Source organism: Melanerpes formicivorus, unplaced genomic scaffold, assembly GCF_026170545.1.
Source record: "Melanerpes formicivorus ecotype bairdi unplaced genomic scaffold, bMelFor1.0.p_v2 SCAF_20, whole genome shotgun sequence".
Classification (NCBI taxonomy): domain Eukaryota; kingdom Metazoa; phylum Chordata; class Aves; order Piciformes; family Picidae; genus Melanerpes; species Melanerpes formicivorus.
Window position 1 is genome coordinate 13,274,641 of NW_027142372.1, and position 27,643 is coordinate 13,302,283.

Below are 27,643 nucleotides of genomic sequence, written 5' to 3' on the forward strand. Positions count from 1 at the left end.
ATTGAACACCTTCAGGGATGGTGACTCCACCACCTCCCTGGGCAGCACATTCCAATAGTGAATGACTCTCTCAGTGAAGAACTTTCTCCTCACCTCAAGCCTAAACTTCCCTTAGCACAGCTTGAGACTGTGTTCCCTTTTTCTGGTGCTGGTTGCTTGGGAGAAGAGTCCAACCCCTTCCTGGCTACAACCACCTTTCAGGTAGTTGTAGAGTGCAAGGAGGTCACCCCTGAGCCTCCTCTTCTCCAGGCTAAACAATCCCAGCTCCCTCAGCCGCTCCTTGTAGGGCTTGTGCTCAAGGCCTCTCTCCAGCCTTGTTACCCTTCTCTGGACACATTCAAGTGTCTCAATGTCCTTCTTAAACTAAGGCCCCCAGAACTGAGCACAGTACACAAGGTGCAGCCTAACCAATGCAGAGTACAGGGGCACAATGACTTCCCTGCTCCTGCTGGCCACACCATTCTTAATGCAGGCCAGGATGCCATTGGCCTTCTTGGCCACCTAGGCACACTGCTGGCTCACGTTTAGGCGGCTGTCAATCAGCACTCCAAGGTCCCTTTCTGTTTGGCAGAGTACCATTATCTTCCAAAAGCACAGCAAGAACTTCAGGGTTGCACATACTGCAGATCTGAAGAACATAGTATATATATTAGAGCTCAGTTTTACCCCATTTTGCAGTTCTTCCTTTCTAGAGGCAGCTTCATAATGTATGGGCACAAATCCTACCCATAAGACTAAGAAACAGACCCACGGACTTTCCACTTTTTCTAATACTGGACCCAGTTTTGACTAGATCACAAGTCCAAGCAGTAGACACCAGCCAAAAGATCAATTGCATAATATCCATGAATTTATCTCTGTTCAACATCAGCAAAAGGGAAATTGGAAAAATAAATATATTATTAAAAAACAAAAAAAACACCAAAACAAACAAACAAAGAAAAAAACCCAACCCAAACTTCAGCTAGACAAAGGAAACATTTCTTAGATACGAGGTACCTTCTTTGGCAGTATATCAGGGGCAAAAGATTTACAAACAAATGTAGTGGAAGAGCTAATAACCTGCACAGGAATTTGATTGCAAAACAGAATATGTACTGCAGCATGGTTTTATGAATGCTTACTAAACTTAGAGACCCAGTGTACCTTAGATTCAGTGTACTTTAAGTGATTGTACTCCACATGTAAATATTAAAGAATTAAATATACTAGCATTAAATTAATTTAGACATGGTAAAAGTTTCTATGAGGAGCCTCCTATTATGTCACTCCTGCAGACAGTCTGCTTTGTTGACAGTTAACTCTAAGAACATGGCATTCCAGTTTCCCAGTGGTGAACGTGAAACAGTCACCTGAGGAAAATCTTTCATAATTAGAACAAGGCAGGTGCTAAACCTACCCCTTGGCTTATCTATGTATTTGTAGCTGGAATTCATTAACTTGTCAGCACTGATTCCTTTTGAATAGGGAAGTGAAATGAATAAAATGATGTGCAAGTCAATATCAACTGTTCTCATTTAGCACAGTGTCAGATATAAAACATTGAGAATTAAAAAGAAACTTTCTGGTGGAAGAACATGCTTAGTATGCCATGTTTTTATAAGAGAATTGCTTTAGTGATTTAAGCTAGTTGTCATCCCACAATCAAAGTTACAGCATGTTAAAAGTTACAGAAAATAATCTAAACCCCACTTTTATTTTCAGGTATTTTAAAAACACCATTAAGTTTAATAAATGGGAGGAGCATTTAAGAAGACATAATTCATTTTCATTAGTTGTCACAAACTGTGTAGCACACCCATGTATATATTGAGGTACAGAGAGGTCCACTAAAAGGATTTCCACATAACTCAGCATTATACCACAAGTTCTTAGACATGTTTTTGGAAAATGTATTTCACACATGGAAATTACACCTAGAACCGAATGCAAATGAATCTTCATGGACATGTGAAATAATAGTAATGGGGTGTCAAAGGCCAGAGGAAATCTGCTGGAGATGAGCATAGGGTAACAGCAATGATCTATCCATATATCCTGAAATATGCTGCATTGCTCCTTACCCTTCTAGAAAGAATGGGTAAAAGCCAGTAAGCTCTGCCTGGTGAACTGCAGGCCACATCAAGACCTCCAAGGTGCCACTGCTTCTGCTCCCTGAAACGGAGCTTAGATGGAACCCATCAAGTAGATGGCTTGGAAAAGAATTAAATCAAACAACCAAGTGTAACAGCCTTAATTACTAAGTCTCTGCCAGCAAAAGGCAAAGGTCCCAACTGTCCTGTATCTAAATATCTTTAATATACTTAGTGAGTGTCTTCATTTTATACACAGAAATCTGAGACAGAGAGTGAAGACTGTCAGTATTGCTACACTTCTTCCTTTTGTCATTCTGTTTGTCTGAAAATTCTTTGGACAGATTCTTTTACTGCATGTATGAACAGGGTTTCAAAAGCCACAGTTTTTCTCACTCCTTCCATATCACTACAGTAAAATGAAGGAGAAACAGTGCAAATGATGAATGCTCACTCCCTTGATTCTCTCAAACACAGACCCTTACACTGACAACCAGACTCTTCCTTTTGTCTAGAGTCAAGATTTATTTCCCTCACCTTATTTTCTCATTTTATACTTTTAAAGACCAAGTGAATCAAGTCATTTATCTAATTCACAGCTTTTCTGAAACATATTTTCAATCAATAAAATGAGCCTAAATACAACCCAATGCACACAGTACCAACTAAAAGAAAAGACACAATAATTATCAGCACTGACAAGGAATTGGGAAAGCCATTAAACAAAACCAAAATAATTTATCCCCTTCAAACCTCTATTTCATATATTTGTACCACTAAGAGACACAGGAATTATGTCAACCAGCTACTTTTCCTTTGAGCAGACTAATATTAAAGGAAATCTTTCCCTCTTATACTTCTAATGCATTTCCCACATTTTTCTTTTAATTCATTTAGATATGACCTGTTAAAGCAGGAAACATTTCCATTTGGTATACAGATGACTGAACTTTTCTGGCAGATGTCAAAGTTATTAAGCATCATAGGACTGAAGAGAATCTGCCTTATGCTATTTACAAATGTGAGATGATTTTAAAGTAATGGTAGTCAATATGCAAAATCTGAGATTAAAAGCTATTGAATAACTGTGAAACTTTTGAGGTCCTTTAAAGAGCTTCTTGATCAGAAAAGCATTGATTTTGCAGGGATCCAGCTGAAGGCACAAGCAGCTTGAGAATTAACTGAATACTTTTTGTTTCTTTCTTTCTTGTTTCATAGACACAAAACATAACTGGCATACTGTGACTGCCCACTAACATTATGCACAATTAATATTATGTATATCAACTTGATACTAATAGTGTCCAATAGAAAAAGCTACATCATATGAGAGTTCTATTAATGCTTTCGGTTTTCCTGGCAATTAAACAACATGGGAAGCACTAACAATTAACATCAAGGTCACCCTCAAATAAATTTTGATTTGGACACTACTCAGAGCAGATTTATGAGTAGATTCAAAGCTCATTAAAGTCAGTGGAATGACTCTTGTTCACTTAATGGAGATTGCACTTGGTGTACTCTTTCTATGTTTTCCTATGACAGCTTAATTACATGGTTTTGTGAATAATCATGCCTAAAATCAACTCTGTAATTTAAAGCTCGAAGCTTTACCCTGTATATGCATGTAACTTTGTCAGCAATCAGTGTAAGTGTTATATATTTGAGTCAAATTCAAACTAAGTCTTCCCCAACTTCGACTTCAAAGGGATGACTGTTGGGAGTGGGGTCAAGGGAGCAAACCATGTAAGGACAACACAATACAATGGCACAGAGAAAACAAAGTTGTCTCTTGATAAGGCCAAAAAGTGACTTACCCTGCCCTGCCCAGCTATGCAAGTGATAAGAACACATAGTTAGAACTAATCACAGTTCCTTTAACAAAGGTTGAAGAAATCTTCCCCCTTCAGTAGTTATATGACAACAAAATAACCATAAAGAACAGTAAATGGGTACAACTTTGCATCACAGTAAGCTGATTGCATGGAAGAGTAGGCAATTTTCCCCTTAACCTGCTGCCAAAACAATCCACCACTGTTGAAAACCCAGAGAGGGGCAAATAAATAAAAGATGCTCAGTATCAAATTGAGGGTGTTAGCTGAAAGAAAGAGGACAGAATAATCAATTGTATCAATTTTAAGATGACTTTATTTCGGTAGCAGGAACATGAATTTGCTGGAAAATGACCACAAATTGTTCTTCATATGAAGAAACCCCAACCTATCTGTATTCCTGTATCATGTTTCTCAGCACAAAACTAGGATGTACTCATTGAAAAGGACATTTTTAAAGGTCTGTCTTGTAAAATATCTACACTAATATATTAGTAATGTTTCCACAGTCATAGCTGGATATTAAATACATGTGAACAGTTCCAATGAATCTCTCAGTATGGAAGTTCCATTTTTTATGTAATTAATGACAGAGAATCAGTGAGTCTATAACTGATCACTGCTGACTGAGCCAGCACCAAAAAAACCCAACAACCAACCAACCAACCAAAACACAAAGCAAACACTGACATCCACATTTCCTAAATCAGGAATTCAGTCTAAGTGGTGAATTCGTATCAGCAATCCTGCTGCAAAGGGATGGTAGGATGCTAAATCAAATACAGAATCCTAGTGTCATAATTACCTTAATCTAAGACAGAAGTTTATAGCTTGCAGCAAGAACAGCAATAAGAACAGAAGATCTGGTCTGAACAGTCTTGTTGCCAGATGCTGCGACACTGGCGCATGAGAGAATGCACCTGGTCCCACCAGGGGTTTTATCTACCAACATGTCTTTCAGCAGTCATGAATTTCCTGTCAAACAGAGTGGCTGACATTTTGTTTCATCTTCAAGGAAAAGAAAGTCACAAGTGTGTCAACCAGGAACTTTGAATTTACTGGATTTTTTGTTAGTGAGTTCAACAAATATCCAAATCCACAAGATAAGCCTCACAAGAGCTCTCAAGAGCCCTACTTCATGGGGGCTGACATCTGACCTGCACTTGAAGGAATCTCTCTGCATTTTAACACAGGCTTTTAAAATATTAGCTGTACAACTGTGAACAGACTTCTTACTAGCTTTCCTGGATTTGGGTGAGGTCAAAACCATCAGGAGACACTACAGTGTACTAATCTCAGTGCAGGTGTAAAATCTTCAGCATCTCCTAGCATAGTCTAGCACTTCACAGGATAATAACTTGGAAATCTCTACACCCATGCAAAATAAAATAAAATAATAGATCTGTGTTGTTATCTGAGAATGAAAGTTTGGTGTAGTCTTTCAGATTTTCAAAACCTTGTCCTGTTAGTATTTTTTCCAGCTAAACAGAGGATAAATCTTCGTACAGCACAACAGCGTTCAATAATGTAAAACTAAAAAGCCATCAAAGAGCAAAAAATACCCCACAAAAATTTACTATGTTAACATATAGCATCAAATGGAATCTAGTAATTGGATTTCTTTCTTTCTTTTTGTACTAGCTCACAGATTATCACTAAATCATCAAAGAGTATAAATCCTCCTCTGATACATATTTTTTCCTATCTGCTGTTGGTCATCAGGCAGGTAGGAAAACGCTTAACTCTATGTTGTTTCTTACTAGCAAAGACCTTAAAGCTCTAGAAAATCTTGTCATTCATACATTTATACTCAACCATTGTAAGGTGAATCTGAAGAAACAGTTCACACACATAAGAAAGGCTCCAGATTTCCCTTTGTGACTACGTAGTTCATGTCACAACTTCTTTGTTCATGTCAAAACTTCTTTTTAATTTTCCAAAAGTACCCTCCAAAACAGTTCACCTATTCTGCCTTTATATTAGCTATAGAACAGGGTATTTGACCACATAAAACATCCAGTAGTCCTCCAGTGTGATTAGCACCATTGCACAGATAAATGCACTCTAAATAAAGTTACCCTTTAAACCATTTCTGATTTATGATGTAAAAAAAAAGGACTATCTTGAGCAGTAGAAGCTATAATATTAGACTACAATTGTACAGTTTAGTCCACAAGAAGGCCAGTACACCAGCACTCATTGTAAGGATTACAGTCTATTCCTTATCTTAAAAAGCTGTATATACTAGATCCACAATTCATTTATCTCAAAACCACAAAGTAATTCTAGAGATAGAAAAGAAACTACAGACAAAATGATCTCAAGATAATTTCCTGCTGAGTTCAAGGATATACCAAATTCTTCAGCAAGTACAGAAGACCAACACCAATGGTGTTAGCTTACTTGAAGGTAAATTAAAATGTATCTGTTCACAGTAGTTTGAACAGTTGCTGGCTAAACGACTGTGTGTTGCTAGACCTTGAATCAAACCAGTTACCAGGACAATTAATAATGATAGTTTAACAAGCTTGCTCCTATTCACCAGGAATCTTCATGTATACACCAAACTACAGTCACAGTGAGGGAGTACAGAAACTAGAGGCCAAACTCAGTCTCTCATTTTCTATCACTACATCTGCTTGATGTTTACTTTAGTGAAGAATCTATTAATTTTTTTTTTTCATAGTAATGAAGGACACTGAAGAATTTTAGTGGTAACAAAAATGTTAGCAGCCAATCACCATACATAGCAGCACTACTGGCCGTTTCAGCTTAACCTGCTCTCCCTCCATTCTCTTCCTGTGCAATCACTATCCCTACATGCCCTCTCAGTAAGAGGGGGAAATATATAAGCAACTAATAAACCAAGTTTTTCTAAGATGGATCACCTGCTTATCGCAAAAGTTATTCAGTTTGATTTGGTGGCAAAATAGGAAGTGAGGAGCTGGGCAATTAATAACTGCAAGATGACTGGAAACATTACCAGAGTTGTTTAAGGAGGTGCCAAACTATATTACACTAACATCTTCATTCTTATGCTAAATATTTCTTCAACTTGCCAAGTTATTTGAGGTACCTGAGAAAAGTAGCTGCAAAATAAGATGCAAAGGAAGACTCTTAAAAGTAACGGAACTGTGATGATCAACAAATAAAGACTTTTAGCTCCAGAAGGAGCCATCTGTCCTTGCAGTGCCAGAATCAATTCTTGAGGGAGGACAAATGTAGATTTTTATCCTGTGATGCACCATTAAATGCCTAAGATGTGGGTTGAGATAGGTGTTACTATAATAACCATAATAAATGTTCCTCTGGGTTTGTGAAAACCAGCATGGAACTATTGGGGCAATCATTAGGGATGATTATTGATGTCTCTGATGGAGAGAAATGACTAAACTTGTACTCAGGAAATCATTTTTCATGTGAATAATTTCTCCTATTATGGCTCTCTCTCAAATGCATCCTGTTTCTGGAAGCTGATGGAAAAGCTTGTAGCGGTAAAACACCCGCAATATTTTGTTTTTCTGATGCAAGAAAGAATCTTGAGTTGAGTTTTGAACACAGCTCAGTTTTATCTCCTCATGCAATTGTTTCTGTTCCTTAATAAATCTGAGGTATGACAGGTGAAGCAGGGGTGGGGTCATAGAGTGACTGCATCATTCCTACATGCCAGGTGTGCAAGAAATGGACAATTTTTCTTGTGCACCAGAAGTCTCAGACATTCTTCTGTTTTCTGTAACGTCTCTTGTTCATTATGGATTGGAGGACTTTAAGGATGTCATGGCAATTTGAATCTGTAGAGAAATCACCATGCCCTTTTCCCAAACCCCTTATTTAAAAATGACTCTGTTCCTATACTAGTGTGAAAAAGTATTGTGAAATAAGGGTCAATAATGAAGACCTCTATGCAAATAGATCTCTTTACAGATGTATCTATATTGACACATAAACAGACATATTCTCGCTCTGTGTACTTAATAGTTTAAGGATCTTACAGGATGAAAGCAGCTTTATAAATGAAAGATATTACACTTCCTAAGAGACGTCTACTTATCCTTTATGATCTTGCTTAATGTTCTCCTAAATCATGCTTAGCCTGTTGCTTTCCAACTTATATCCTCATTTGCTACAATGAATTTTAAATTTAAACCTTTTCCAAATGCTTCCCTTAAATATGCCCCACAGCTCTGGCACAATTTCCACACAACTCCATCAGTCTCTGGAGATTAACGCAGAGGGTTGGCATAGCTTCCTCTGCCCCTGAATACTTTCAGCCTGGACTCAGAACAATAACAACTTGGGGGTGGGGAAAGAGCATGTCAATGCACGATGGTTTATCTTTCATCCATCAAATTTAGTGGATATTTTTTAATGGACAAAGGACAGTTAGCATCCTAGATCATAAAAGCAATCTAAATCAATTGAAAATGTCTTCACAAAACTCACCTACCAGTCCAACTCCCATAAAAAATGTTTTAGGGGCAAAAGGTAAATATGTGTTTTCTTGGCACTCCTTGCCAGGTTGAAATTTAGTTCAGATAAAAAACTTCAGCAATCTTTGAATAATGTCTGCACAGATTTATGGAAGCTTTGCCATTAAGCCTGATGAATGAAGGTAAAGACCTAAATATGTTTTAAAAGAAAACAGTATAAAACTGGTTGATTCCAGAACTGATTTTGACTCTTAAGTTTCCACAAAAAACTTAAGTTTAATCCAAAGCACCCCGAGCAAGAGTGAAAATGTCCTGTGGATGACACCTGGTTTCTGCAGAGAGAGCTAACCATGAAGTTTAAGTGCAGTTCAGGGCTGAAAGGGATTATGATTTTAGATATTTTTACTACACCTTTGAATCACTGTTAAACATATTTTATACTTGTCTTAACTCCGCTTGCTGCTGCAGAGCACAAAGTCCTTTTTCTGGGATAAATATATGCCTAACTTCACATAAAGTCTGCATGTGGATTACTTGTAAAGAACTGAACATCCACAGAAGCGAACACCTTCTTGTTTCACAGTCAGTTATTCATGTTTCCAGTCTATAAGACCATATTTCTCTCCTTAGATAACCAAGTACTTCTCATTTACATGCTGAAGTTGCGCACCGAGGGAAATAGAAGGAAAGCTAGCCCACACATTTATATATACAGTGAATAAACTTACTCAACACTCTGCCCCAAAAAAGGAACATTAAGTTAATGAAAACCACCAGTGGCTCATGTTCTTTATAGTATTTTCTCTAGTATTCAACTCAATATGTAATTGTTGCTATGGCAACTGCCACATCTCTTGGCACCATAATAATTCTCAGATAAATGGATCTTTGTCAGAGCAAACTCCAAAGCCAGTGTATATGAAACCTGAATTTCTTTGGTGGTGGGCATCTGTGCAGCAAAGCTGGGAGTATAAATTCAGTCCAGGCCTGAGGGAAAGCACAAGCCTTTCACTGAGGTGAGGCTCTGCTGCAGAGCTGAGTTAAAGGGGGAGCATGGCAATATATGAAAAATCATTATGTCTGTGCACAGCCATGGGACTTGGAGGGTCACTCAGAAACAGCCCAGCAATGAGGTACAGCACATTGGTATGGCACTGTCAGACAAAACCCGTGCTCCAAGGGTTTGATCTGAAGTCTGATGGAATCTGATTTTTTTCAGCAGATTCTGGATCATGCTGAAGGGCAGAAAGAGGAAGTAGGTGACTGGAATTTCTATGGTAAATAGCTTGTGCCAGTGGCTAAGGAGATTTCTTATGTAAAGGGAGCTCTTTGTTGTTTCCTCGACAGCAAGAGGTCTGCACAGAGGATTTGCACAAAAATATAGCCAAAAGGGCAGCTAAGTGTTACTACAGAACAGCCCATCAATGAGAACAAACTCTTGCTTTCACTGAGATTAATTAAGATGTATTCTGTGAACCCTGCAACGCAGCACTGCAGACTGAAAAATAAATAATTAAACAACCCAATTATATCCTTTCATTGGTGGGAGCAGCCAGTTACCAAAATACCATCAACACACAGGTAACAAACTCTAAAATCACCTACACCTCAGATTTTTCAGTGTGAATTCCAAGCTGGAGGTGGGGAGATTCAGGCTAGATGTGAGGAGGAGGTTCTTCACCATGAGAGTGGTGAAACCCTGGAATGTGTTGTCCAGGGAGGTGGTCGAGGCCCTGTCCCTGGAGGTGTTTAAGCCCAGGCTGGATGAGGCTCTGTCCAGCCTGATCTAGTGTGGGGTGTCCCTGCCCGTGGCAGGGGGGTTGGAACTAGATGGTCCTTGTGGTCCCTTCCAACCCTGAATGAAACTATGAAACTATGAACAGGTATTCGTGGTATGGTAACAAACAAAAGTAAGAAGAAGCAAGAAGTTAAACATTCAGTGGCTAGTAGGAGAATGATTGGATGTGGCACTTGGTGCCATGGTTTAGTAGTCATGAGGTCTGTGGTGAGAGGTTGGACTTGATGATCTTTGAGGTCTTTTCCAACCTTATTGATTCTATGATTCTAAGATTCTATACCAAGCTTTCTGCCAAACTGAACACAATTCATCTTCTCAAGATGCATTTTCCTTTGTTTGCTCTTTAGGAAAACCCATCTTTTTATGCCTGAAGGCTACCTTCACTTTCAGAGGCTAAAGCATCTCCACAGCTTTTCTGAAAATGGTATCCTATACGCTGTTTCCATCAGCATAATAATTCGTGTGTTGTAGATATTGATGCACCCTTGTGACTTACTCTATTTTGTGCCTTAAATGGAATGCAAAACATGATATTTTATTTATAGAGTGAATTACTTTTTCTTTTCCCCTTCTTTTTTTTTTTTTTTGCAGCAAGTGTTATATGCAAAATCTAATAGCATGAAACCCTTCCAATCTATTTGTCAATATCTCATTGGAGAGTCCATTTTCATACTTTTGCACAGTCATTTTCAGCCTATTAGCAACTCTGTTCTAAACTGAAAAAATGCTAATATACATTAATGGGAATGATTGCTTGCAGTGTGGGGAAAGGCTGATTTTTGATCTTATTTTCTGAATAAATTATTGAACCAGCAGATGACTAAAAGCAACTATTCACTTCCTTGCATGAATATTTTCTTTTTTCTGTGAAAGAATCCTGCATTCATAATAAGATTATTGATTCTTTATCATCTGTTATAAGGCAGAAAGCCATACACAAAGGATTTAAGGCTCTAGGCACTTTTTATCTCATATCAATAAAATTTGCAATCTCTATCCCGCAGGGATAAAGCAAAGAGTAAGACACAAACAAGAAACGATAACATTTAAATCCAAGCAGCTTAGTTTCATTGTTTCTGTTTGATACTTTAGGAAACAAAGGCATGGGTATAAAACAACTGGCACAAACATGTATATTCAGGCAGCGACTTGGCTGGAAGTAGAATTCAGGTCTACAAAACAGTTAGAAGTTTTTGGCCAGGTTGACTTTCCTGCCCCCACTACAATGAACAGAGCAGAGTGCCGATATTCGGAACAGTGATGGTCAGACCAAGGGGGAAGCAGCAGAGGCATATCTGACTATCCCCTAGCTGTTAAGAAGTGGACTGGACAGAATAGCAGGACTAGAGCAACTTCATTTCCTCCAGAGTGAGGTACGGCTGGAGATGATTTTAAACTCTGTCTTAACATGTTGTCTCAGGGTGTGATCCTCCCTCTTATCTCTCCTCTCCTTTCTCCTATTCCTTTTCCATCTAGTGCCTGGAAAGTGTCCTGAGGGTTTGACAGTTTTTATTTAATCATTTCATTCTTCTATAAGGAAGACTGCTGAGCACCATACAGTGAAGTTACTACCAGACTGGAATTTCTGAGTATCTGCCTGCCCTCTTATCTGCTTTAGTACTGGACTCTTGATCTCTCTTTTCTCCCTCCACCCCCCTGTGTCTGTGATTCTACACCAAATAAAAGTTCTTAAAAACTCCCTTTGTTGTGACAGGAAAAGGACTATATTTTGCCAACACACACAAAAAAAAAGGCAGATAAATATTGCTTCTCGAGGTCTTCTTCTAGCTCACAATATACTAAGGGTATAGTCATTAAAATCAGTATCAGATTAAAGAGGAAGAAGGACTAGCAGACAACCATTTTATTCAGCCTCGGAGGACACAGTTCAATTCCCAGTCTGCTGCCTTTTGCAATTCACAACCTGCTATGAGACTCTACAAAAGATTGGTTGCGTTTTCCATCTTCCACAAAACCAGACTCTTTAAATAAATAAATAAATCTACTAATGGATAGTCAAATGCTCACATGTGATGAAATTTCCAACTTGTGGTTGTCCTATTATTTTCCTAAAAGAAACTAGGGACTGGGTAAGACATAAAGTGAAACAATAAATAGTAATATTTTTCACTCATCACCTCAGTCAGTTTGTTCCAACTAGGGTTTGCAATTTTTAATTTTTCTTCCCCATTAGGGATCTGAACCTTAGAAATTCTCTGAATTATTCAGAAGAAACCCAAAGTTCACTTGAAGAATCCTGGGTGAATCAAAACATTACCATCTCTCTTTTTAATATCACCAAGCATTCAAGTCCTGATGCTGTGAAAGGGTATTAAGCAAACACTGGGCAAAGCAGAGCAGCAGCATGGATGTACATGCCTCACTAGCACTACTCCATGGTGAATACAAGTGAATTGAGTTTCTTTCACTGAGCACTTTGATAACCTGAGGGTGCAAGTGTGTGCAGACAGGTAATTATTAAAAAGGTGACACATCATAATGTTGCGCCTTCCACAGGCCCACAGCAATGCTTCTGTGTACCTGTATTTCACACATCTCTCAAAAGGGACAGTAGATTTTTGTGAATGCTCCTTTCTGCCAACACAGCAACCAATAAATCCTGCCAAAACTATTAAAGGAGGAAAGCATTAACAGCAGGTTGTAAAATGCCATCTAACTACAATCTGATGTTCAGATTTTTGCTCTCATTTACATATGTACATATCTGTATATCACACATTAATGGTTTTGAAGGTATTTTGCAGGAACATCTAGACATATGGAAAAGCATCAGTGCTGTATCTGTTCTTCTGTCACTAGACCCTGCAAAAGATTGTGTGATCAGAGAGCAACAGCCAAGCTGCCTGATGATGTTGAGGAATCATCTATCTTCTCCTGTTGTAGTCATGGCCTCCTTTTGATAGAAAGCTACAGGTTCTTCAGACCTAATGTGCTTCTGGCAGAAGAGTAAGAAAACATGTCCTTTGGATTCAAAAAGCAGAGTTAAATACCTAAGTGGTATTCCAACAGCCATATTCCAGACTATGCTATGGCCGTGAAGTTAGTTCAAGTGATCACATAGGACTGATCAGTGAGGCCAGCTGGAGTCTTCCTGCATCTCCAGCACAAAAGTCACACCCCTCCACTACTAGAATTCCAAATGTTTTTCTGTGACACTCCAGACTGCACCTAAAATTATTTTCAATGCTACTCTGAAGTATGGTGGGTAGCAATCTGTAAATTTTAGAAATTATTCTCTTTCTTCCTAGGCTCAGACTGCCAGTTGGCACATTAGAGATCATTGTCAGACATTTCCAAACATATCGGGGATCTGCAATTAGAAACATTAACAATGGGATTTCACAGATGTAAGTTACATGCTTTCAGAAAAGAAATGGCAGTTGCTGGCAGTGGGGAAATACTTAAGTACTACTTATCTCATAATTAAACAAGGTACTGTACTCCAAGTAGTGAATGCTAAGCAGTGCTGTAGCATGTGCTCATCTTAACCTTACAGAATTACAGTGAATTGCTAAGATTCCATCTGAGCATTTCTTAGCCAAGACTCCTTGCATAAACAGATGGAGCAGCTCTGCTGTTTCTATGCTGACATATTTAGACTGTGAAAGTGCAGGATTAAGTTCAAATTTATCATAAAATCCCTTTAGATAGGACACTGTGATCTTTATATCCTTCTCAAGTATGACAAACAGATTGACAACTGTCTGTGTTGTGTTCAAAACAGGCAAACAATAGCTGAAAGGGTTGGTAAAAATACTGATTTAACAGCTACAGAGTGCTGCATGAGGCCAGAGTAGGACAGCCAGGCTCAAAGATCTTTACACTGCCTCGAAGGAGGGGTTGATCCTTACTACATGGATTTCCTAGGACAGATTAATGCACAATGTAACTCCCAATGGCTCTGCAGATGCCAAGGATCACCATACTAAAAGGGTAGCAATCTAGTTATGAGCCAAATATCAAAGTCCATAAAGAAGTGATGGGTGTAGGTAGAGATGGAGACAACTATGAGGGAAGACCAGCAAGTGGCAGAATGTGCCAGATATAGACTGATTTCCTCTCTGTGAAGCAACACAAAGTGGTTGGAACAGAATCCAGGACTGCAGCCAAATTAGACTTGACTTTCGAATGTAATATGGTAATAGATTTCAACACTAGGCATTAATTAATATTGTTGAAACATTTTGAAGGGAGGCTACTCAAAACCCAAATATGACATGAAGAGAAAAGGTCACTGACAAAGCTATGTCAGTCTGTGTAAATACACATCTGCTAATTCCTACTGATGAGAAAAGGTTTTCCCCTAGACTGTAACTTCCATAGAATATCCTCCCTCAAAGAGGCTGAAGGGCTGATTTTCAAAGAAAATAGTAAAAAAAATTCAGAATGTAATTCTCAGAGTCATATCTTCACACATAAACTAATCCCCTGAAGTTTAATTCCAGGCCTCCTCTCAGAGATGTCTGTCTGATTTCAAGAACTGAAGAGTGAGAACACCCCATTTTGAAAATGCCCCTAGGATTTCAAAAACTTGAGTGAAAACAAAATCATCTGATCCTTCTTGTGAATGCACCAGCAGGAGCCTCTCTTGCTAGTTTTGAGACATAGGATAGCCAAGTGATCAGCTCCTGCAAGTGGAGCTTTCCTACTCTGGCAGTGCGTGGTCCTAAATGCACAGCTCTGCCATGGAAGAGATTCTCTCCAGTCTGACCTTGTGAAGAAAGAACGTATTTGGATAACATTAAATTCCCTGTAAGTGTTTTGATCAGACCTCTGCAGTTACACACTCTGGTACTTTCTCTCACACTGACAATCTATAGTCACATCACATGCTGCTTAAAGTGTAGATCAAAACCTTGCTTCAGCCATGACTTACGTGTTTGTACAATCTTTCCTCTAAATTTGTGGAGTTTGTTGTGGGATTTTTTTTTTTGGTTGTTACTTGTTTGCTTTTTGTTTCATTTTGTTGCTGTTGTCTTTATTTTTTAAAGCACTATTTAAATCACACCAAGCCATTTCAGAAATGTAATAATAATGTTGGCAGTTGAAAGTCTAAATGCCAAAATAAGATAATAGATCAATCATTTTTTTCATACTTACTTGAAACTACCGGTCTGTAAAGGTACCAGGCTTAATTGCCTAGCAAGTCACTAACTTGCCTGCCTCGCTCCTAAATGCCATGACACAGAAATGAAGGCTGTCTCATATTTCCTTTTGTCACTTTCATGGTTGTGAAGTAAACAATTCAATCACAACAATTCAATCAATCTGTGAAGCACTTTTCCTCTGTAGCATGGGGATGGTATTACACTTAAACTCAGAAGCAGAAAAGAACTGACATTCAATGGACAGAGTGGAACAAATATCACTAAACGCATGTACAGAGTGTAAGTATGTGTTGCCATATGTTTGCAGATGTTTATATAGATTAGCACACAGTAATATCAAATAAGCAGACAGGTATGAAAATTTAAATTCCAAAGCATAAGATTCAAGTCTAAGTGTGTGTGAAGGTTCTGTAAATTCTAAATGACAGATTTAGACCATGATTTTCTAGGTTTACTTATAGCCAGACTGTGATTCTCTGGCACAATGTACGTCAGAAGAACCAGCCAATTTCAGTACTTGGGCTCTTTCATCCAAAACAATTCCTTATATATGTTTGACATTTATACCTGAAGATGAAATGCACCTTTCAAAACGTGGAAAAAATTGTATTTTAAATTAAACTACATGCTAAAACATTACAGCAGTATATGGACTGGAGAAGATATTTGATTTCAGCTCACAAGTTAGAACTTCTTACAGTCCTAGATGGCATGTGTAAATATCCAGCAGTATCTCCTAGGCACTGTGTTATAGTGTTTTGCATTTATCTTACCTTTAGTGCACCATGCCTTTCATTTGCTCCAACAATCAAAATTTCTGCCATATCCTCAGCATGCTCAGACCGTGCATGTACAAACAAGGCTCTGCCAGCTTCTGATATGTTCTTTAGCGCAACTAAAGACCCGTCGCGTTCCACCTTAAAGTCTGGGTTAGAAACTTCAAAGTTCAATTTGTTATTCCCCTTGCAGTCGTCAAATTCCACTGGGGGGACAAAAAGAAAGAAAGAAAGAAAACAAAAACAGAAAACAGACAATTATAAGTATGCACTTTGATAGACTTCAGTCTAGCTTGTCTACAGATCTGGGGAAGAAACATCTCCCAATCTAAGGGGAGGGAAAAACTTTGAAAGAAGCTTTAAATTTGTATGAGTAATTCATAGACAAACCTTACAAATATGTACTTTCAGAAGGAAGAGGAGATTTTGTCCATGCCTACTGGGAAGAGGTAGGAAAGAAATAAAACTCCTATCATTTTGTGATGACTCAAATCAAATGAACAAAATGCTCACCTAGTTCTACAATTGAGCAGTAGCAGTTATCCTCCTCATCAAAACCCTGGATCTCTACAGGGTGTTCTGCTGGAATTGATTTACAGAATATTCAACATCATAGTCTGCATGACAGAAAAACCAAAGTGTAACATTTCCCACTAACTAGGAGGACAGAGATATAGAGCATCAGCTGCACTATCAGTATAGCTAAGGATAATGAGAATTTGAAATTAAACTGTAGCTGTCAGTAACCCTTTTCCACCTTACATGGATGACTTACATTATTCAGGAAAGCTAGAATAAATAGAAACAGGTCTCTAAAGTACAGAAGTTTGAGACTTGCCTTCAAGTTCTTTCTCTGAGTGTCCTTTTTACAAAATACTGGAAAAACACATCAGTGATCCAACTACCAGCTATATAATTATGAGGTCTTCAACACAAACCTCTACTTGCCAAGTAAAAGTTTCAGGTTTTTACATTTCTGAACAATATAATTGCATGTGAAGCAGTTCTTTTGCAGATAGTCTGTTCTGTATTCTCTACCTGCTTCTTGAGTTACTCCAGCTGTAGACTGCTCATTTATCTGCATGCTCTTGCTACTTTATTTCATATTTAATTTCTATGGGATCTTTAAAAACTGCATTATGCTTTGAGAAACGAATACAGACAGAGGTACAGATTACAGGAGATCAAAGACAATGGAATTTTAGGAAAAATACAAATCTTTCCATAATTGTTTAAGCTCACTGATAGTAGAGGGCCACACAACACTCCTGGGAAGTTACACACAAACCCTCTTCATCAAATTTTTCATCTGTTTGCAGGCATACCAACTTAAAGACACAGCTTCTAAAGGACCTCACAGAGATCCTTCCTCACTGAGCATTCACTGGGACTCAGCCCCAAAGCAGAACCATCACAGGTAAAAAGAACTGCTTCTACTTCCAGAATTTGAATACAGCTTAGATTTATGTTAAATATTGATGAGTAGATTGATATTGGTGAGATGGGTTGCCTCAGCCCAGGGTCCTGCATCTGGGTCGAGGCAATCCAGGCACAAATACAGGCTGGGCAGTGACCGGCTGGAGAGCAGCCCAGAGGAGAGAGACTTGGGGGTGCTGGTGGACAAAAAGCTCAACATGAGCTCTCAGTGTGCACTTGCAGCCTGCAAAGCCAATCAGATCCTGGGCTGCATCAGGAGAAGTGTGGCTAGCAGGTCGAGGGAGGTGATCCTCCCCTTCTACTCAGCTCTGGTGAGACCCCACCTGGAGTACTGTGTCCAGTTCTGGAGCCCCTATTACAAGAGGGATGTGGAGGTGCTGGAACATGTCCAGAGAAGGGCCACGAGGATGATCAGAGGGCTGGAGCACCTCTCCTATGAGAACAGACTGAATGAGTTGGGGCTGTTCAGTCTGCAGAAGAGAAGGCTCCGAGGTGACCTAATTGTGGCCTTCCAGTATCTGAAGGGGGCCTACAAGAAGGCTGGGAAGGGACTTCTCAGGATCTCAGGTAGTGATAGGACTAGGGGGAATGGAATGAAGCTGGAGGTGGGGAGATTCAGGCTGGATGTGAGGAGGAGGTTCTTCACCATGAGAGTGGTGAAACCCTGGAATGGGTTGTCCAGAAAAGGGGTTGGGACGCTGTCCCTGGAGGTGTTTAAGCCCAGGCTGGACGAAGCTCTGGCCAGCCTGATCTAGTGTGGGGTGTCCCTGCACATGGCAGCGGGGTTGGAACTAGATGATCCTTGTGGTCCCTTCCAACCCTGACTGATACTATGATACTAAGAGTTAAATTAAGATGAAACCCAAAGCAAATGACTCAACTGTCTGAATTTCAGAATAAGGGCACAGGATACGTGGTGTGGGACACTATCTGCCAAATTTGCAGTGGGGGATTGACCTTGGGCTCCATCCTGATGCCCTCCCAGCTACTCGCTCACTCCCAGCCTGTGACAGGGTGGGAGGAGAAAACAAGATGAAAAAGGTTGTTGGTCAAGGTAAAGACAGTGAGGCAGTTTACCAATTACTGTTACAAACTAAAGAGAAGTGACCTGGGGAAAATTAATCTAATTCATTGCCAAATAAAACAGACTTGTATCTTGAGAAAAAAAAAAAAAAGATAAAACAAAACCCATCCCTTCCATCTCTCCCTCACTTTGATCCCAGGCTCAATTCCACTCCTTCGCTCCCAGCTCCTTTGCCAGCTCTTCCTGAGCAGTATGGAGGAATAAAGGACAGGGGCTGTGGTCGGTACCTAATGGTTCCTCTGTCCAGCTTCTCCCTCTTCACACTTCTTCCCCGCTCCAGCATGACCTCCCCCCATGGCTTCCATCAGACCTACCAGTCTGGGGTCCTCCGAGGGCAGCAGGGAATCCCTGCTACAGCACCTGGAACCCTTCCTCCTCCTCAGTCCCTGAGCCCACACTAATATCTTACACTTTTCCCCCACTCTCCCAAGCAGAGTTTTGCCCCTGCATCAAACGGCACCACCTGTGTCTTGGAGGGCTCAGCTGCAGGCCCACCCAGAACCAGCTGAAACCACCCAGAAGCGGCTGGTACTTACCTGGCACCTGTGTCGAGCACAGACCAGGCTGGCTTCTCCCCACAGAGACCCTGCAGCTGCAACACACCAACAGCACCCAGCCGCGGGGTTTTAAAAGAGCAAAGTTGAGATCCTTTGAATTTGTGCCTGACTATGTACTTGCTGAGATGAGTTCAGACTCTCCAGTCACCACAGTCTCATGCACGGCAATCTTCCCAGCACCTGAAGGATCAGCTTCTGCACAAGTCTAGACTTACTTACATATTTTAAACTAAAAACTGCTCCCATTTCCTACACTTTTCCTGAGGGCAAGAGAGCTATCCTTGGATTCACAGTGGGATAACAAACCAGAATTTCATCAGCCCATTTTCTATTTTATTGAATTTTGCTGAAAGCAAGAGAGGTTATAAATATAAAAGAAACAAAAGGCTCTTTCCCCTCGGATACTCCAGTGCCTCCAGACAAACCTATCTTGGTCTGTCGTGCCGCAGCCCCCTGCTTGCAAAGTCTTACACCTCAGTAAAATCAGGGGGGGACACACAGAGCTTGGGAGCAAAGGCAGCAGTTTAAAACAATTTCACAGCACCCAGACTGTGCTGGTGTCCATGTTGCCTTTGAAGCCTGAGAACTGCTCATAGGAAGGGTCTTTGCTCACAGCAGGATTTTGGTATCACAGTATAACTTAGGTTGGAAAGGACCTCGAGGATCATCGAGTCCAACCTATCAACACAGACCCCATGACTAGACCATGGCACCAAGTGCCACGTCCAATCTCCTCTTGAATGCCTCCAGGGACGATGACTCAACCACCTCCCTGGGCAATCTGTTCCAATGACGAACGACTCGCTCGGTGAAGAACTTCCTCCTCACCTCGAGTCTAAACCTCCCCTGGTGCAGCTTAAGACTGTGTCCCCTTGTTCTGGTGCTGGTTGCCTGGGAGAAGAGACCAACCCCTTCCCGGCCACAACCAAAGGTGGTGGAAGGCTCCCTGTTAGCAAGGCCTTCCTGGCGTAAAACCAGACGATGCAATTTATGTCGGTGATACAACAGGTGGTTAAACAGATTCACTGCAATCTCCTAAAGCTATCAACACACAAAAAAAGATGAAATTTTCCTGTCACCATAAGTGGGGGAAGTTGAAATTCTCTATAATAATCATTGTATAGATTTCAGCCATGATGAATTCTGAGTAGATCCTAATCTGATTTATTTTCTTCCTTGCTTTGAAATGAACAATGGAACAAGGTCTTAGGAAGGTACCTTGTTATACCAAATATATATGCATTTGTCACTCCAAAACTGCTGGTGATCTACTGTCTATTAATAGCTTACAGCTGGGAAAATCTGGCATCACTCTGTGAAATTAATTATGTCAGGAGTAAAAAGTTTATTACCAAAAATAAATAAAGAAAGAAAGGCCTAACAAAAGCTATGTTGAAGTAACCATTTAAAAACAATTTAATAGATCAGAGCTATATCATCACACAGCAAAACACTACAGTCACATTAAAAAGAGGCCATGTGCTTCTAAAGAGAGGTGAAGCTGGCTGGGACTGCACTTCTCCCACCTTGCTGCTTAGCTCTCACAAACTTTGAGATTCCAGCATTGCTGCCATCTGTGTGCACTGCAGAAATACAAAGCCACATGCAGAATCAACACATGGAATCAGAAGTACTTGGTTCTATATTCTGTACTCCTTTTGAGTATGAATTTGACACTTTTAGACCTTTTATATTTTGTTCATCTATTGACCTTGCTTTATGAAACCTTGCAACTTTTTCTAACAAGAGCAGAAGCAGAGTTGTCTGAGACTGGGAAACAGTTTTCTTACTATATCTCATCCAAAACACTAATGCTTTCAATTCTCAATTCTGACGCAGAAGCAAGAGTATTTGGCAAGGTTAATAACAAGGAGAGGGAAAGAAAATGAAAAGGCTCTGAGGAGTACTGATACGTAGGAGAGAAATTGGAAGTGGGTGAAAAGACGTGATCATAAGGATAGAGAATACTGAAGATATTTTGGACCAGGGGCCAACAGAAATGAAACTGAAGCCAATTGTTAAGGGAGTTGAGCACTGTAGCTTTAGATAAAATTCCTAGTCCGAAGTTAGGGGCAAATATGTCAGAATGAGGATGTTTTCTGGACAGGGACAACCAGGGACCAGAGAACTTCACATAAGATTTCATTGCACTTCCAGTCCTTCTCACTGGGAGTGTTTGCTTTCTTAAACTCACGTGGCTTCTGGGGGAAAGCCAGTGCAGATATCCTAAATTTACAGTATTTGAGTTGCCTGTACTAGGCTCCAGTAGCAGCTACATAGCCTAAGGAGCTGGCCCTGACTCTGCCCATGCTTTTCTGCCCAGTAGGAAATTAAACCTACACATTGCTGATGTTCTAAAGACCATAGCCTGTTAAATATAGAGCACTAAGGATTTTTAGGTTCTGCTCTCCAGTGAGGAAAACTTGCTTTGTACACAAAGCCTGTCTACAAATCACTGTGTGAAAACTGTAGAGAGTAATTAAATAATTCATTCATTCCCATGTCTTCTGATAAGAAACTAGGCAGAGTTTTGTGTGTACCAGTTGTGGGCAGGTTCAGATGGATATTGAAGAAAGCTTTCCAGATAACCTTTAAAAGAGGGTGCTGAGAGCATACCTGCCATTTCAAGGTTCTAACATGAGGCTAATCAAATACCAATTTAATCCCAAATCAGTAAGACCAATATCAATACCTGATCGTGCTTCAAATATAGAGGATGGACTAGGTGGCAAATTAAAGTCTTTTCCACACATAAACATTATAGATACAATTAATTTCCCTGATCTTTTAGGTCTACATTAGCCAATATATGTGAGGTTCAATCAAGAAGACAAAAACTATCGAATACAATGAGGCAACCACTGCATCTTCTTTCATTTCTTAATCACATAGGTGAGTCCCAGACACTGAACTTTTTTCCAATACTGAAGGAAATTTGGGCATAGGAGTAAGAACAAAATTAACAAGAAAACAGCTCAAGGTGTTCTAATGAGAAACTAAATGGTGACAAGCAGCAATTCTGAAGAAGGTGGTATGGATTTCTGTTTTCAGAAGTAAAACCTCCTATTGCAAAGAGCTCTAATAAGTTCTTTTCAGGCTAGCATTTAAATGATCCTCAGAAACCAAACAAATAAAAGTAGTAACCAAAATCTATGCCTGTTGGATGGATAGTGCATGCTCTAAGGAGTCTGCCAAGGTTCATGGGTCCAAACTGTGTGGCCATCTGCCTACAATGAGGAGGTGGTATCCCAAGACACAACTCTGTTGTTTGGCAGCCGTGATGGTGCATGGTCCTTACAACTATGTATGATGATGTTTGTGATGTTCATGCATTTGTCACAGAGGCAAAGTGAGAGAAAAGCCATGGAATGGTTGATGCTGCTCATACCACCCAGCTGCATTGTAACAGATTGGGCAAATGTCAGCCTGAGGAAAGGCCACACACGCTACAACCTCCAATATGTTCCTGCACACTCACTGTGTTGGAGCTTAAGGACTTAACATTACAAGTACCTTGGTGCAAAGATAATTTGTTCACTCTGTGTCTGTACAGGTCTTGCAACAAAATGATTCATGTTTGGTGCTCAAGGTGCTACAGAAGTGCAGGGGAAAGCCAAACCAAACCAAACCAAACCAATAAAAACCCCATAAGTAACTGTTTAGCTATAGCCCTGAATTGTTGGTAATTCTACACCAAACAGGACTAGTGATTGTCCCTCACAGTCAAAAATCAAATAGGCAATTAAAACAATGATCTAATATTTCTTTACATGAAGACAGAGGTTGTTGTTTACTGATACATATATGACTCTCTTATGTTCATAGTCATGCTCCAGCTGCCAAATGAACATCTTTATTGTGCTTAATATCCCACATGGTATGAAACTGGCTCCAAAACACCTGTTCAAGAAAAAGGAATATACTGCCAAGCATCTCCAATGAAATGCAACATGCATGTCACTCATCATGCTCTCTTCATTTCTCAGCTTCCTATATTAGGCTTTTATTCCTTTTAATAAAGAAAGCTCATTCACATGCGAATTGTACAGAGTATTTCTGTCCACCAAGCCATAATCATTATTTGTAACACTTTCATGCACCCCAAGGCTTTAATCCCTGACTTTCAGTTAATCATCATCAAAGGGTCTGTTTGAAAAGGGATTCTTGTGCAAGATCCCAGGTACATTACTGTAAGGATGGGAAATTGGAGTTGTGGTTGGAAATCCTACCCTTTATAGATCTCAGCATGAAATCTCAAGTTCCTGGCATTCATCATTTCAGTGAATCCCATTCTCACTGTTATGATATACCACATATGTGAGGTTTCCACACAACTGTGATATTTATGATCATGAACCACAGATGTTTTAAATACCATTTTAAAACATTGAAAGGTTAGCAGTTGGATTTCTTGTAAGCTATAAAAAAGAAAACAAGCTGAAATAGATTTTTTTACATATCCAAAAGCATACATTAAGCTGATATAGTCTACTTCCAGAGGAAGATTCTGATTTTAAATCTCAGAAGTCTAATTGTTTTTGAACAGAAATACAGAATCCATCATTTTCTCTCTGATAAAATCTCCACAGAGGTATTCTGAATAGTTAAATATATGTATTTGTCTATAGACACAGGAAAACTTACTCTGCATGTCTCTATGTATAGATACTTGTATTCTTATGCTAGCTGATGATAGCTAGCAACAAAATGGCTCCTAGGTGAGGAAATTTCACATTGAAAATGCACACCAAACACACACAGAGACTTAATTACTCTATCAATGATGATTAAGATTTTTTTTTTGTAACTACAACCTAGTCTTGCTCAAATTGTTGAGAATTATAGAATCAAGCAAATATCCTCTGTATTTCATCTTATCTTTAGCAAATAACTTTAGCTTATATTGAAACCACATGTTAGCAGCCACACCTGTGAGAGGTCTAGAGATGCGACAAGTGTACATTACACCTGCACACAGGCAACTCAGCTTTGCAACCCAGCAGGGATCCCTCTACTCTGCAAAAAGTATTCCCAGCTCAATGGTATTAATGAAAGAGTGAAGTTAGACAGAAATTGGAAAAGCCGAGCTTCATTATCTACAGAGAGAAAAATGATGGTTGAAGCGAAGAGAAATGCTTCAGAGTGCTTTTGTTGTGTATAAAAATTCAGGAAGTACCATGACCTAGCAAAGCTCTTGTTAGCAATAAACATTTACACTGAGTGAAAGCAGCAGGCACGTAACTAAGGAGATGGTGGCCAGCCACTTTGATACTGTTTCTCATACAGCCAAATGCCCAACTCAGGTACAGGGTGTCACGCAGCAGCCCAACACAAGCTAATAGAAATGCAAAGTGTTATCAAGAGATAAATTATTCTTTCAGTGCACAGAGGATGAAATATATCTGGAACCAACACAACTGGACAACCTAAACCTTTTGAGTTTACAAACTTTTCAACTAATGACAAAGGCAGCGAAAAGCAAATGAGTGCCAGCTTTTCAAACCAGCAATATTGCCAATCAGGAGAAACAGCTTCTTTCACTTCTTTTGAGATGCCTTCAAAATCATCTCTGGAACATGGGTTTTGGCAGAGAGCCCACAGCATGGGTTGTTTTCTGCAATATCTGAATTGCTGGAGGAAAAAGTATAGAAAGGAACAATAATGCTGCCCCGTGGAACTTTCAAGGGCAGACTTAAAGTCCAGACAAGATAAGATCAGTGGTTAAGTCAGTCAGGTTTTTCCTTAAGATATGAGGTTATCATTATTTCATATCTAAAAATGCTCTGGAATGGGCTGCCCAGGGGGTTGTGGAGTCTCTCTCTTCGGAGATATTCAAGACCTGCCTGCATGCATTCCTGTGTGATCTGGTGTAGGTGATCCTGCTCTGTCAGGGGGGTAGACTGGATTTCTTAGAATTTCTTGGAATAAACCAGGTTGGAAGAGACCTTCAAGATCATCGCGTCCAATCTATCACCCAACACCACCTAATCAACTAACCCATGTAACCAAGCACCCTGTCCAGTCTCCTCCTGAATACCTCCAGTGACGGCGACTCCACCACCTCCCTAGGCAGTCCATTCCAATGGGCAATCACTCTCTCTGTGTAAAACTTCCTCCTGACCTCCAGCCTGAATTTCCCCTGGCACAGCCTGAGACTGTGTCCTCTTGTTCTGGTGCTGTCTGCCTGGGAGAAGAGACCAAATCTCTCAAGGTCTCTTCCAACCCCTAAAATTCTGTGATCCTGTAACTAATAGATTCGTAGCTGAGAGAAGCTAAAACAGTACTAAAATATTTCTTTGCACAATAAAATCTGACTGAATGTTTAAGAAAATGAACAAAATTAATTTCATGAGAAACCTTTTTGCAAGGTTTTTCAACAACTTAATGTTAAATTCTACCTCTGCATCAGAATTGCTACAGAATTATTAAATAAATAAATCCAACAAGCTCTAGGAGGTTATTATCTCCCACTGCCTGTTTATCATTCTCTTCCATCTATATAATTTCTTCATGTCCCTGAAGTAAATTAAAATTATGACCTATTTAGCATCCAGATAGACAGAAAGTGAGGAAATATGAGCAACAGTGCAATGTTTATCAAAATGCAACAAGAATTGCTTAATATAAATACATGTCCCTGTTCAACTTCTCTGGAAGAACAAGTACTGAACAACAGATTTTATCCTTGCTCACATTTATAATGTCTAGAAAAACAAACTGATTACCTAAGCTGTCACACAACCCCACCTAAATTACGTATGATGGCCAGATTTGTGCACAGCCCTGTTACAGTGCAAATATTAGGCTAACAGTTCATCCAGCGGGCACTAGGATGTGTGTATCTGCCCTTCAGGGAACACCTTTTCTGCAGTATAAATGGTACCTATTAATAGACACAGGTTTTCTTCTGTTCTATCAAAATGCTGTGTGAGAATATACACAGACAGGAGATAAGCATCCCATAGATCAAGACAAGAGATTCCACCCAGAAATCATCTGCAGCCACTGAAAGATGTGACATTTTCCCTGGTAGAATCACACCTGTCTATGTCCTGCATTACCTGGCTACCAGCAATAGTTGTAGCAGAGCTGGAAATGTTGCTAACAGTCTGAGATTCTGTAGAGCAGCTCACCTGAGCCACGAATGATAGCAGACTGAAGGTTCTCTCTGCCATCATGTAATGTGTATGTTATGTGATTCCAGAACAAGTGACATGCTCCCTGCTGCAGAACCGCTTTAGCAATGCTCTGCTCTCTCTCCTCACCTTTTGCTAAACTCAGCACTGCACTCTGACATCTTTTCATGTCTCAACAAGCTCTGCCTCTCTTCCCCTGGCAGATCACAACACCCTGGGACTAAATACAAGTGTCACATCAGGTACTCTTAGCTAGAGTTGAACAGCCCTGCCCTAAACCCAGAAGCATGACAACAGGCATCAGTCCAACACTGAAGGAAAATGTATTATTAGCCCTGCAGCACTGAGGTTGCTGTTTGGGATTCCAGTATTTTCACAGAGAACAGAGTGCTATGTGAGGAAAACGGCTCCATCAGCACCAGACTCAAGGGTTCCCGCCTTTTTCAGCACAGACACATTGCTGCTGTTTCTTGTCTTTTTCCACTATTTCCCCTCTTTCCTTTGTCCTGCAGAGGATGATCCCTCAATGGCATCTCATGTTCTTTGGCAGATTTGATCTACCAACAGGGCTCCATCAGCAGTCTCTGGCTGCTTGAAATTAGAGGAAAATACAAATGCTACAATCAAAACTGAAGGCATTCCCTCCTTCCCTCAGCAGACTTCAGCTCCTGTTACATGATACCTTCACATATTTTGCTACTTATTCTCTCACTTAGGGCAAAAATCTAATCAAGTGGAAGGACTTGTAATGAGTTGCTCTCAGCTGGAAGTTATCTTGACTTATTTATTACCATGTAGACATATTATTGACTGATCTCTTGGGTCGGTGGCTGCGTTATAAGGCATGGTAATACTATAGCTTCTGCCCTAAGCCCCAGAGAAAAAAATCACTGTTTCAACAAAATTGTGATGTCAGTGAGTGTGTCTGAAGAAAATGTAAAAATCAAAGTTTTAAATGTTATATCACATCAGAAGTCATTGATCTTCTGAGCACAACAGATAGTTCAGTTTAAATAAAGCTATTGTCTCTCTATAAATGCAGAAAACATTTGAACTGATACTACACTTATGAAGCTACGCTCTCAAACTGTCACCTCTGTGGTGGAATATGACGTCGCTTTATTAACACTGTGTTGATTCTGAACAGTGTAGATGACCCCAAATCCAGAAGCAAGATGCAGAAAATAGTATTTGTAACGTTGTTAGTTTCAGTGAAGGATTTTGCCATTGCAATGCAAATGATCAATATGATTCCATTTTATCAGATTTACATAACATTTTGCTAGGAACCCCAGGAGAAAGTAAGACAATAACTTCAGATTCTTACAGAATCTTCACTGCCCAAGTCTGAGGCACAAGCAGACAGAATCAAAGGCATTCAAACATATTTAA

The 27,643-nt window shown here is 39.8% G+C and overlaps 1 protein-coding gene across 2 annotated transcripts in view; it reads right to left on the minus strand.

The window, feature by feature from the left end:
• The window catches only part of CDH13 (cadherin 13), a 517,521-nt gene that overhangs the window by 316,766 nt on the left and 173,112 nt on the right, over positions 1-27,643 (minus strand). For both annotated transcript variants that reach the window (XM_068150857.1, XM_068150856.1), the window contains exon 3: positions 16,035-16,243. In XM_068150857.1, the coding sequence (XP_068006958.1) occupies positions 16,035-16,243 (209 nt within the window). The remainder of the gene's footprint in view (positions 1-16,034; positions 16,244-27,643) is intronic.